Source organism: Ovis canadensis, chromosome 10 (assembly GCF_042477335.2).
Source record: "Ovis canadensis isolate MfBH-ARS-UI-01 breed Bighorn chromosome 10, ARS-UI_OviCan_v2, whole genome shotgun sequence".
Classification (NCBI taxonomy): domain Eukaryota; kingdom Metazoa; phylum Chordata; class Mammalia; order Artiodactyla; family Bovidae; genus Ovis; species Ovis canadensis.
In genome coordinates this window covers 37,730,214-37,743,975 of record NC_091254.1, presented here as the reverse complement: position 1 = coordinate 37,743,975, position 13,762 = coordinate 37,730,214, and the positions used below count along the sequence as shown (strand labels likewise).

Genomic DNA, 13,762 nt, shown 5'->3' with positions numbered 1-13,762 from the left:
GAGAATTTAATATTTCACTATTTTATCAATGATCATCAATGCAAAATACATTTAAGTAAATAAATGTATGTGTTACTTTCTGTGTAATTTAAAAAAAACACAAGTACCTAAGATATTTACCAAAAATAATTTCTAAGAGTCACTCCTTCACCTCAATCAAGGCAAGCTAAATTAAAAAGTCAAAAAAATTATAATTTACTGATTTCCTTAGGCTACTTGAAAATAAATGTGGACCTCTATTCTTCTTACCATGAAACAAAATATTGAACTCTGCCCTTCAGGCAGACTGCCATACCTCAAATGCTGATCTTATCATTGCTTGCAAGTCAAACAGAGTTGGACTTTAAAAGGAAGAAAGGAAAGCCCTCCAGCCATTGGGAAGCACCAGGGGTCAGGCTGGTGGTCTCACTGGTCAGAAGGAACCCGCAGCCACGATGCCTGACATTTTTCAATCAAGACCCATAACCAGGATTTGAAATACAACACATAAAGAACCATATTCTGAAAATGATGTCCCTTTTCATTTGGCATCTTCCAGTTCATTTTATTTGTGAATAGAACATCATAGAATTTTCCTTTTGAATTTTGTACATAATAATAAACAAGGATACTAAATTATAAAATAATACCAAAACAGATCAGAAATTGGTGAAGAGTTGGATGGGGATTTTCTCATGTTTAAAAGATTAGTCACACCCCTTCTGTGTTCCTGGATGTCCATTTTGTACTAAATTGTAAAATGCATGTATGAGTTGTACACAGGAGTTCAAAGTACAATAGGCTGAAATATATTCAGCTAACTAAATGTTATTTGTTTGGATAAGAGGCTCACTTAAACTCTCTCCCTCTCCACTCCCAGGCGCAGAGGCTGCCCAGTGGGCTTCCTGGAGCCGACTCTGACATCACTCAACAATGCTTGTGTAGAGGTGATGCTCAGTCTTGGAAAATAGCTCTCAATGCTGCAGGTAGGGATCAAAACCCTAAACTGGAGGAGCTCCGGTTAGAAGCACCAAACGGTTAAAGGGATAAATGCTTCTCACCGAAATGTAACCCCATATGCATCTTAAAGGCTTCCCTGGTGGCTCAGTGGTAAAGAACCCACCTGCCAAACAGGAGACGCTGGTTTGATCTCTGGGTCAGAAAGATCCCCTGGAGAAGGAAATGGCAACCCACTCCAGTATTCTTGCCTGGAAAATTCCATGGGCAGAGAAGCCTGGCGGGGCTACAGTCCATGGGGTCTCAAAGAATCGGACAGGACTTAGCGACTAAACAACAACAATGTATCTTACATCTTCCATTTGGACCGAAGTGTAAAAGGACTTAACACCGTCTTACACTTCCTCCCCACCCCCACCCCCAAATCTAAAATACCCTTGAGCAGGAACAGGGCAGAATGACCATTATTTCACCATTATTTCAATTTGATATTCCAACTAATTATCTGATTTGTATTATTGGAGAGAAAAGAATGTGACCTAAAATAAAACATTTTGCTCAGGAAAAGCAAGACTGCTTAAAGAACAAATGTGAAAACGGTAGCGTCTTAATTGTGAGGGTTCAAGGAGGAGAGAAGCAATTAGAAAACCTTTCCGGACGGGAATCTCCGCACTTCTGAAACCCGACAAACACCAGGGGGCAGGCAGAGCTCGAGTCAGGCTTCAAAACCGGCTGCTGAAGGGAGCTCACCTATTTTAGCTCGCCCTCCGGATATTTATCAGTTCTCTCGGCATGCCAAGAACCGTGATGCTGACAGGCGGGTTTAGTTCGTACTTGGTCTAATTACTGCGAAGAGAACAGGAACGTCTTTAATGACAGCTGCCCCAACAGCGGGCTTTGGAAGAGCCTGGGGCTACACTCCCCAGAACTTACTCTTTGGGGCGACCCTCGCGATTTCGATCTGACTGCATTTCTCACCCTTTCCAAAAGCCTTTCTCCTTTCGCTATAAAATTTGGTTGCAAAGCGGGGGCTTGTTGAAATCTCACCAGTCCCGAGAACTGTACCCGTCATAATTTACAAGGAGACAGCAGGGGGCGAGGGGAGGCTCCGTCTCCTCTAGTTTTGCTTTTAATTCCAGCTCTCCTTCTTATGCAAATTTGCTCCCGAGTTCCTCCCTTTACTGCCCTGGGTTTTGATTCAAACTCCAGCCACGTTGCTTCTAACTCGCCTCTTGGGTTTTCAAGTTTCAGAGAGAAATAAACATTCCCTGAGCAGGTTCCCATTGGAGTTGGGGAGTGGGAGGTAAAATGGGGCTTCTCGTGGATCGCAGGAGGTTGAAGTCTCAACCCTAGCAGCCCAGAAAGAAGGGAGCCCCCTCACTTCCAGGACAACCTGTTGCGCCTTCTATCTCCTCCCCTGCGCGCGGTTTCCCCGCCTCGGCCCCCAGCACCTGATTGGCAGGAGTCGCTACCCAACCCTGGTCTCGGGGCCTCCTCCCCGGACTCACGATTGGCCTCCTGGGAGGACTGGAGTAAGGGGGTGCGAGGGGTGGGATTTCCCTCAAAGCTCAGGGTCCCGGGACCTGGAAAGGAGGAGTGGAGGAGACTCGGTTCTCCGCGCGTCTGAGTCGCGAGCCGTGGAGCTGGGCCGGCCGGGATGGTGTAGCCTCCCCGCGCAGCTCCAGCCTGGACCGCGCCGGGCCACTTTCCCATCCTTCTGGTCCAGCCTCGGCTACAGCGAGACCCCGCGGGCGCCGTGCGGAGTTGCTGGCACTTTCCGGAGGACGCTCTCACCTCCTGCCCGGGACTGGGACTGAGTGCGCTCTCCAGGGGACCGGGCTGAGCCGTCACAACCGGACCATGCGAGCCACCGGGACCCCCGGGGTAACCGAGCGCACGCGCCCCGCAGGAAACCCCACCAAGTCCCCACCGACGCCCCCGACGCCGCCCGGGTTGGTGCTGCTGCTTCTCCTGTCGCTGGTAAGCCGCGTCCGGGCACAGCCCCCTGACCCCGGCCGGGCCGTGCTGTCCCCGGACCTCGCGGGGGTTGCAGGGGTCCCCGCCGAAGAAGCCATAGTGCTGGCGAACCGCGGGCTCCGGGTGCCCTTCGGCCGTGAGGTCTGGCTGGATCCGTTGCAGGACCTAGTGCTGCAGGTGCAACCGGGGGATCGGTGCGCAGTGACCGTGCTAGACAACGACGCTCTGGCCCAGCGGCCCGGCCGCCTGAGTCCCAAGCGTTTCCCCTGCGACTTCGGCGCGGGAGAGGTGCGCTACTCGCACCTGGGCGCGCGCAGCCCGTCGCGGGATCGAGTCCGGCTGCAGCTGCGCTACGACGCGCCGGGAGGGGCGGCCGTGCTCCCCTTGGTGCTGGAGGTGGAGGTGGTCTTCACCCAGCTGGAGGTTGTGACGCGAAACCTGCCCCTGGTCGTGGAGGAGCTGCTGGGGACCAGCAACGCCCTGGACGCGCGGAGCCTGGAATTCGCCTACCAGCCTGAGACCGAGGAGTGTCGCGTGGGCATCCTGTCTGGTTTGGGCGCGCTGCCTCGCTACGGGGAACTTCTTCACTACCCGCAGGTCCCGGGCCCGGCCAGCAAGGGGGACACCCAGGAGCCCCTCCTGATGGACTGCAAAGCATTCCAGGAGCTGGGCGTGCGCTACCGCCACACCGCCCCCAGTCGCTCTCCGAACAGGGACTGGGTGCCCATGGTGGTGGAGCTGCGATCGCGAGGGTCTCCTGTGGGCAGCCCGGCTTTGAAGCGCGAGCACTTCCAAGTGCTGGTGAGAATCCGAGGAGGGGCTGAGAACACTGCCCCCAAGCCCAGCTTTGTGGCCATGATGATGATGGAGGTGGACCAGTTTGTCCTGACCGCCCTGACCCCAGACATGCTGGCAGCCGAGGATGCTGAGAGTGCCCCAGACTTGCTGATCTTCAATCTCACCTCTCCATTCCAGCCCGGCCAGGGCTTCCTGGTGAGCACTGACGACCGCAGCCTGCCCCTCTCCTCCTTCACTCAGAGGGATTTGCACCTCCTGAAGATTGCCTATCAGCCCCCCTCGGAAGACTCTGACCAGGAGCGTCTCTTTGAACTCGAGCTGGAAGTAGTGGACCCGGAAGGTGCTGCCTCCGATCCTTTTTCCTTCATGGTAGTGGTGAAGCCCATGAACACACTGGCTCCAGTGGTCACCCGGAACACTGGTCTCATTCTCTACGAGGGCCAGTCTCGGCCCCTCACTGGCCCTGCAGGTAGTGGACCACAAAACTTGGTCATCAGTGATGAAGACGACTTAGAGGCCGTACAGCTAGAGGTGGTGGCTGGGCTCCGGCATGGTCAGCTTGTCCTTCTGGGTGCCTCCAGTGGCAACTCTGCCCCTAAGACCTTTACTGTAGCTGAGCTAGCAGCCGGCCGAGTGGTCTACCATCACGATGACAAAGACGGCTCACTAAGTGACAACCTCATACTCCGAATGGTGGACGGAGGACGCAGGCACCAGGTGCAGTTTCTGTTCCCCATCACCTTAGTGCCTGTGGATGACCAGCCACCAGTCCTCAATGCCAACACGGGGCTGACGCTGGCAGAGGGTGAAACTGTGCCCATCCTGCCCCAAGCTCTGAGTGCAACTGACATGGACTCAGAGGACTCTTTGCTGCTTTTTGTGCTCGAGGCACCCTCCTCCACTGCAGGGCATCTGCTTCTCCGCCAGACCCATCCTCCCCAGGGGGAGGAGATGCTTCTCGGGAGCCCTTGGAGAAAACAGGGAGTGTTCTATGAGAAAACAGTGACAGAGTGGCGGCAGCGAGACATAACCGAGGGGAGACTTTTCTACAGGCACTCTGGGCCCCACAGTCCTGGGCCAGTGATTGACCAGTTCACATTTCGTGTCCAGGATAACCATGACCCCCCTAATAAGTCTGGGCTACAGAGGTTCGTGATACGCATTCATCCCGTGGACCGCCTCCCTCCTGAGCTGGGCAGTGGCTGTCCCCTTCGGATGGTGGTACAGGAATCCCAGCTCACACCACTGAGGAAGAAGTGGCTACGCTACACGGACCTGGACACAGATGACAGAGAACTCCGTTACACGGTGACCCAGCCCCCGATGGACACAGATGAAAACCACTCACCAGCCCCGTTGGGCACCTTGGTCCTGACTGACGATCCTTCGGTGGTGGTGGCCCATTTTACACAAGCTCAGGTCAACCACCATAAAATTGCTTACAGGCCTCCAGATCAGGAGCTGGGAGTGGCTGCCCGAGTGGCCCAGTTTCAGTTCCAGGTGGAGGACCAAGCTGGGAACGTGGCTCCAGGCACCTTCACCTTTTACTTGCAGCCAGTGGACAACCAGCCACCCGAAATCCTCAACACTGGCTTCACCGTTCAGGAGAAGAGCCATCACATCCTGAGTGAGACTGAGTTGGGTGTGAATGATGTGGACACTGATGTGGCCCACATCACCTTCACTCTCATACAGGTGCCCAAACATGGCCACATGAAGCTGTCTGGACAGGTACTGCATGTTGGTGGGATTTTCCACTTGGAGGACATAAAACAGGGTCGGATTTCCTACGCCCATAATGAGGCTGAGTCTCTGACCGATAGCTGCTCCTTGGAGGTCAGTGATGGACACCACGTGGTACCCATCACTCTCAGAGTGAATGTCCGGCTCATGGACGGTGAGCTGCCTGTGCTGAGCCTTCCTGCAGGCACTCTGGGGTCCTATCTAGACGTTTTAGAAAATGGGGCTACTGAAATCACTGCCAATGTTATCAGGGGGACCAATGGGGACGCTGATGATTTGATGTTGACTTTCCTCTTGGAAGATGCACCCCTATATGGAGAAATCTTGGTCAATGGAGTTCCAGCAGAGCAGTTTACCCAAAGAGACATCTTGGAGGGCTCCGTTGTCTACTCTCACACAAGTGGGGAGATAGGTCTCTTGCCCAAAGAAGACTCTTTCAACCTGAGTCTGTCGGATATGTCTCAAGAATGGAGAATAGGTGGTAACACTATCCAAGGAGTTACCGTGTGGGTGACCATCCTCCCTGTTGACAGCCAGGCCCCAGAAATTTCTGTAGGTGAACAGTTGATCGTTCTGGAAGGCGATAAAAGCGTTATAACCTCAATGCACATAAGTGCTGAAGACATCGATTCTCTCAATGATGACATCTTGTGCACCATCATCATTCAGCCTACCTCGGGTTACGTGGAGAACATCTCTCCAGCCCCTGGCTCTGAAAAATCAAGAGCAGGAATTGCTATAAGTGCTTTCACTCTGAAAGATCTCAGGCAAGGTCACATAAACTACGTCCAGAGTGTCCATAAAGGAGTAGAACCAGTGGAAGACAGATTTATATTTCGCTGTTCTGATGGCATTAACTTTTCAGAGAGACATTTTTTCCCCATTGTAATCATTCCCACCAACGATGAACAGCCAGAAATATTCATCAGGGAATTTATGGTGATGGAAGGCATGAGTCTGGTGGTTGATACACCCATCCTCAATGCCGCTGATGCTGATGTTCCCCCAGATGACTTAACTTTCACTATTACCAAGGTTCCCACCCACGGTCACATCATGAACCAGCTGATAAACGGCACGGTTTTGGTGGAAAGCTTCACCTTGGACCAGATCATAGAGAGTTCCAGCATCATTTATGAGCACGATGACTCTGAGACTCAGGAAGACAGTTTCGTGATTAAACTCACAGATGGTAGGCACTCTGTGGAAAAGACGGTCCTCATTATGGTTATTCCTGTTGATGACGAGACCCCTAGGATGGCCATCAATAATGGACTGGAAATAGAAATCGGGGAAACCAAAATTATCAACAACAGAATATTAATGGCAACTGATTTAGATTCTGAAGACAAATTCTTGGTTTACATTATTCGTTTTGGGCCGGGACATGGCTTATTACAGAGACAAACACCGACAGGTGTCTTTGAAAATATCACATTGGGCATGAATTTTACCCAGGATGAAGTAGACAGAAATTTGATTCAGTATGTCCATTTTGGGCAAGAGGGCATTCGGGATCTAATTAAATTTGACGTGACTGATGGAATCAATGCACTCATAGATCGCTACTTTTATGTGTCTATTGGAAGCCCTGACATTGTCTTCCCCGATGTGATAAGTAAAGGGGTGTCCTTGAAGGAAGGTGGTAAGGTCACCCTTACGACAGATCTACTGAGCACTAGTGACTTGAACAGTCCTGATGAAAACTTAGTTTTTACCATCACCAGGGCTCCCATGAGAGGCCACTTAGAAAGCACAGACCAACCTCGAGTGTCTATCACATCTTTCACTCAGCTCCAACTGGCTGGCAATAAAATCTACTATATCCACACAGCTGATGATGAGGTAAAGATGGACAGTTTTGAGTTTCAAGTCACTGATGGACGTAACCCTGTCTTCCGGACATTCCGTATCTCCATCAGCGATGTGGACAACAAAAAGCCAGTGGTCACCATCCATAACCTGGTTGTCAGCGAAGGTGAAAAGAAGCTGATTACTCCCTTTGAACTCACTGTGGAAGACAGGGATACCCCAGACAAACTTTTGAAATTCACTGTCACCCAGGTGCCTGTTCATGGTCAACTCCTGTTCAACAATACCAGACCCGCCATGATTTTTACCAAGCAGGACTTGAATGAAAACTTAATCAGCTACAGACATGATGGTACTGAGTCAAGTGAAGACAGCTTCTCCTTCACAGTGACTGATGGTTCCCATACAGAGTTCTATGTTTTTCCTGATACAGCATTTGAAACAAGAAGACCCCAAGTAATGAAGATCCGGGTCTTAGCTGTTGACAACAGAGTCCCCCAAATTGTAGTGAACAAAGGGGCCTCTACGCTTCGCACTCTTGCCACAGGCCACTTGGGGTTCATGATCACAAGTAAAGTATTGAAAGCAGAGGACAGAGACAGCTTGCATGTTTCTCTCCGGTTTATTGTGACGGAGGCCCCCCGACATGGATATCTCCTCAACCTGGGCCAAGGCAACCACAGTGTGACTGAGTTTACGCAAGGTATGGTTCACTTTTCTTTCTTTATAATCAAAGGGCACTCCAAGTCTTACTTCTTGAGAAATGGCTGTCACTGATAACTTTGTAAGTAGAGCATCAAATTAGAGGCCAGGGAGGACTTCCCTGGTGGTCTAGTGGTTAAGACTCCATGCTTCCAACGCACGGGGTGTGGGTTTGATCGCTGGTCCAGGAACTAAGATCCCATGTGCCACATAGTGCTGCCAAAAATAATTAAATTAAAAAATAGAGTCCAAGGAAAGAGAAGGAAAGGGAAATAAAGGAAAGGCGAAAATACAGGGACTCTGTTTCCTAAGAGAACAGCTCCCTTCTTGCCATATGTCCCACGGTAGTGACCTTCATTAGTAGGAGTATTGTATTTTGAAAATATAAGCTAAGATGCCAAAGAAAGAGCTGAACTTCGGTGAATTAAATTTGAAACAGGCTTTTCAACTGTGTTCCATCAGCCCCAGTTTTCCTCTGAGCGACCTGTTTTATATGCGGAAGACAGTTCATGAAGCATGTCAGCATCTTAGAAAAGGATGTGCTTTCTAAATTTTCTGAATCCACATTATTATTATTAACAGCCACCATTCAAATAGGGGCCTCCCGGGTGGTGCAGTGGTCAAGAATTCATCTGCTAATGCGGGAGACACAAGAGACACAGGTTCCATCCCTGGATCAGGAAGATCCCTTGGAGTAGAAAATAGCAATCCACTTCAGTACTCTTGCCTGGGAAATTCCACGGATAGAGGAGCCTGGGAGCTATAGACTGTGGAATTGCAGAGTCTGACATGACTGAGCAAATCAGTGTGTTACCATTCAAATAGACCCTTCCAATTTGTATTAATTTGATTGCTTTTTAGAGGGTTGTTCTAAGACTGTTATTGTTGTTAGCAACTTTGTAATGAAAATAGAAAGATGTGTTTATATTTACTTTGTAGATTTTAGAATTTTTATAAGATCTTATGAGACTAACACCTGTCCAAAGATATAATGGGTAAACACTTATCTAGATTTAGAATGATTATATACGTACAAGGCACGTTACCTGAACCACACAAGGAAAGAAAGTATATTTAATAATGTATAAGACCAGGTGGCACTAGCGGTAAAGAACCTGCCTGCTAATGCAGGAGACGTAAGAGACACGGGTTTGATCCCTGGGTTGGGAAGTCCCCTGGAGGAGGGCATGGCGACTCGCTCCAGTGTTCTTGCCTGGAGAACCTAATGGACAGAGGAGTCTGGGGTCGCGAAGAGTCAGACACGACTGAAGTGACTTAGCACAAGCAAGAAGACAGAAAGCCCATCACCAAAATATATATCCAGTTCATTGTTAAGAGCCTAAAGATATTTTAACAAAATTAGTAGGAGGAGGAAATTATTTTCTCATTTCAAACCTCTCTGCCCTGTGTCAAACACAGTAACAAACTGCATTGCCTCGAGTATCTGCATTCTCGGAGATGAATGCATTTTTGTAACCTTGACTTTCTTTGTGTGTCCACAGAGTCTGAGACAGGAAGGGCAGGTGACCTGTGCAGAGTTACTCAGTGACTAAAGGGAGAAGCCCATTCAATCTGCTGGCTTGGGAGTTAGACCTCTGTTTTCTAGAATGTGCAACTTTCATTACAAAGAGCTTTGGGTTGCTTTCATGAAAATCTCACCCTTGTCAGAATGGAAACCAGATCTCTCCTGTGTGAGCTCTGTGGGTTCGAGATGGAGTTAAACCCCAGGGCTTCCCAAGGGGGAGTGTTATTGTCCTGTAACAGTGTTAGACTCTTAGATAACAAATGCTTTAATAAACATGAATGTCGCAGGGTGTAAAGTAAACTGCTTCTCTGTTTTAGATTCTGGCAAATAGCCCTACCCTTCAACCTCCTGATTCTTGGCTGAAAGCCTGAATATATATCCTAGGGCCTGCAGGGACAGGAAAACTTCTGGGTGCCAAGTGTCATGCCAGACCAGCAGGAAACTTGTGTGTGAAGGTTTTCTGAGGATAGAGATACATGCACTCTTGCACTGGTTTCTTTTCTTGGAAAGGAAAGAGGATGCAAGGAATAGTGAAAGGATATTCTTTAGAGGATCGAAAATGTTACTTCAAACGAATCCTATGATCAGGAAAAAGAATCTGATTTTAGTGATTAAAAAAAAAAGAATTTCTGAATGAAAATAGGGCAAAGATATTTAATTTAAATTCCATGGACCAAGTCCAACAGCTCAAAATATTGGAATATTATTTCCTGAATACTGAGCCATTAACTCATGCTATTTCAGTACAGACCATTGCTGTCATTGACTTGGAATCACTGTGATTGCTTCTTATAGTCATTTGTAAATATAGAGTAGCTGTGAGTTTATTATAAAAAGTGAATATAATTTTTTAAGATTACATTTTAAGAGAAAGCATCATGTTCCAATGAGAATGCAAATATGGAACATGGGAAAATTGTTTTTATTTAATCACACAGGACTCATTTCAACAAGTTGAGGCTGCTGTTTGATTCAGAGGCGTTATAATGGAAATTAGATGAGTGAGTAAAAACAGAGAACGCTCCGTTACAGTGGTTGCCATGGCTGCTCTTGCAGTAGAGGAAGAAATGTTGTTGTCGTTGTTCAGTCGCTCAGCCGTGTCCTACTCTTTGTGACCCCATGGACTACAGCACACCCGGCTCCTCTGTCCTCCACTGTCTCCCAGAGTTTGCTCAAATTCATGTCTATTGAGTCGGTGATGCTATCTAACCATTTCATCCTCTGCCAGAGGAAGTGGAAGCAGTGTCTAAAGTGACGACTGTGCTGTCTTTTTCTTTGTTTTATCCTGAAGGGACAAGCTGAACGATATTTTGATGGATTTTCAATACACTGAATTAAGTCAGCTTAGCATATATGGCTTGGGAAGGTTATTGCCAAATAGATTGACTAAATGGTCCCTAAGAGAGAAAAAATAAGACATGATTTCTAAAACTTATTAACTTTCACTATTAGGAAAAGTAACCCAGGTAGAATTAGACAAATTAGGGAAATTTTTTAGTTCTTTTCAAACTTCATGTTTTGTCAAGGTAATGCTTCTTTGCTCCGTCCACCGCAGGTCTCAAGTACCAGGATTTTTTTTCTCTACAACAGATACATAGTAATATCTTATGGGAGATGATTTATCACTTTCAGAAATTTCCCCAAAGGTAACCAGGGTGTGGTTACCAGGAATGTCAATTAATTTAGAATTTTTAAAAAAACATGAAATGATTGTGTAGATAAACTGAAATAAATCTGACGCAAGTTTAAGAGCAAGAAGAAAATCTAGTTAATTATCCTAAGTTTACTTTAAAAAGACAGTATTTTGGCTATTAGGTTTTTATCTTTTTATTACTTTCGTACCTTAAGAGGAAAGTGTTTATATATATATAAACATAATATATATTCAGGCGCTCAGTCGTGTCTGACTCTTTGTGACTCCATGGACAGTATCCCACCAGGCTCCTCTGTCCATGGATTTCCCGGGCAAGAATACTGGAGTGGGTTGCCATTGCCTTCTCCAGGGGATCTTCCCAACCCAGGGTTTCAACCTATGTCTCCTGCATAGCAGGTGCATTCTTTAGCAACTGAGCCACCAGAGAAGCCCTATATATAATACAAACACGTTATATATATATATATATATATATATATGTGTGTGTGTGTGTGTGTGTGTATACATGTATATAAATACGTATACATAAAAGTATATATCAGTATATACATTTTATATAAAATATAGAGGTACCTATAGAATAACTGTTATAACCAAAGTCTTTACTTGAGATTTTGAACAGTGCATTATTAAGAAAATTACAAAACGAGTTTTCGTTTCTTTCATCTAATCAAGAGTTTAGGTCTAACTTGGAGGGAAAATCTAACTCTTGAGTATCTTATAACTAAATTCATGTTCTCATTACTTTAAAAAAGAAAACTTCTGAAAAATCACCCTTGAAGTGGTCATTTGTTTTAATGAAACTATCTCCCAAGTACTATAGTTTTTGTTTAGAAAACATTAATACAAGGACTGGGTGTTTTATTTTCTTTTTCTTATAGTACAGCCTTTGGATTCTCTTATAGAATTAAAGATGGAATGGGAACACTGGACCCAGGTCCTTCCACGTGACCAGATGATGTTGTCTTTCTGCTAAGCACCTCAGAGTCACAGCAGAGTTCCCTTCACTCCTTCACCAATAAAACTAAAGGCTGTGAAAGTTGAGAGTTGTAAGAGTAAACTGGGAAAGTGCAGTACATGAGGCTTCACTCCTTACCCTACAGAAAACATCATCCATACGAAGGGAAAGATGCAAGTGTGGGCTACCAGACCTCCAGCCTCTTTAATTTTAGATTAAGATGCATTTGAGCCTTTATTGGGTGTAAGATCCTTGAGCAAAGGACTGTGGAAACAGAAAACAGAAATTTTCAACCTTCTACTAAAGGTAACCATGCAGAAAGAGGCAGAATTTGGGGAAATTATAGCAGAGTTAGAAATTAAGTTCTAAGGGAGAACAAAACATCCTGAACTTGCTTTGTCCTTAAGTATCTTTATGCACAAGAAGGTACTGTTAACTATTAAATCAGATTTTCCCCTCTTCAAATGTCTGATGGTAAGCAAGTCACCTTTCAAATCTATGTGAGTCAAGGTAGATTGTATGTTGGAGCTGTAGAAGTTCATGGGGTAATTGGTCATTTCTAATAGTCTGCATCACTTGAGGGGACTTCCCTGGCAGTCCAGTGATTCAGACTTCACCTTCCAATGCAGGGGGTACAAGTTCAAACCCAGGTCGGGGAGCTAAGATCCCGCATGCCTCGAAGCCAGAAAACCACAAACAGAAAATAGAAACACTTTGCATCACGTGAGACTATTCCTTTCATAAAATCATTTCTTATATGTGATGCCTATAAACTCCATAGCTTGAACTGATTAAAGATCTTGCTGCTGTTGCTGCTAAGTCACTTCAGTCGTGTCCGACTCTGTGTGATCCCATAGATGGCAGCCCAGCAGGCTCCCCTGTCCCTGGGATTCTCCAGGCAGGAACACTGGAGTGGTTGCCATTTCCTTCTCCAATGCATGAAAGTGAAAAGTGAAAGTGAAGTTGCTCAGTCATATCCGACTCTTAGTGACCCCATGGACTGCAGCCTACCAGGCTCCTCTGTCCATAGGATTTTCCAGGCAAGATTACTGGAGTTGGGTGCCATTGCCTTCTCTGGATTAAAGATCTTAGAAGATGAATAAACCACACATGAGACAAATATTACTTACCCCTGTTGAAGCAATCTTTAGCCATGATCTTGATATTAAGTAATTTTGCAAATAACTACTTTCTGATTGGCCCAGATCTAGTCACAGGAGTGTCACAGGACAGAATGATGTTTGTTTTATTATGTTGTCTGTGTGGCATTGTTACAGAGAAAAACACAAAATGGATGAATAAATTTTAAAACTGTGAATTAGTCAATACTGAAAACAAACCATACCAGTGAACTTGATTGCTAGAATAGAAAGCAATAGAAAAAAAATTTCTTAGGCAGAATAATTTTTCATCCCAAATAAAGGTTTCAGCTTTGATTAGATGTTTTCTAAGTTCTCTTTGGTACTGGGTCATGATAGTAACTTCAATCTGTGGGGGTTTTTTTTTTCATTTTTTTTCTTTCAAAAATTTGGAGAGCTTAAAAACAGCCTGGTGTAACACAAGAGAAAAGAAACATTAGCCTAAAGGGAAAGCAGAGGAACCTCTGTCCTCTCAGGGCCAGGGAAGCAAAGGGTGTGATTTCTGTAGTGCCAGGAAA

The 13,762-nt window shown here is 46.3% G+C and overlaps 1 protein-coding gene across 1 annotated transcript in view; it reads left to right on the top strand.

Moving 5' to 3' along the window:
* Positions 1-2,519: 2,519 nt before the first annotated feature.
* The window catches only part of FREM2 (FRAS1 related extracellular matrix 2), a 156,795-nt gene continuing 145,552 nt past the window's right edge, over positions 2,520-13,762 (top strand). Inside the window, exon 1 of the mRNA XM_069601488.1 lies at positions 2,520-7,969. Within this exon, the coding sequence (XP_069457589.1) occupies positions 2,797-7,969 (5,173 nt within the window). The 5' untranslated portion in view covers positions 2,520-2,796. The remainder of the gene's footprint in view (positions 7,970-13,762) is intronic.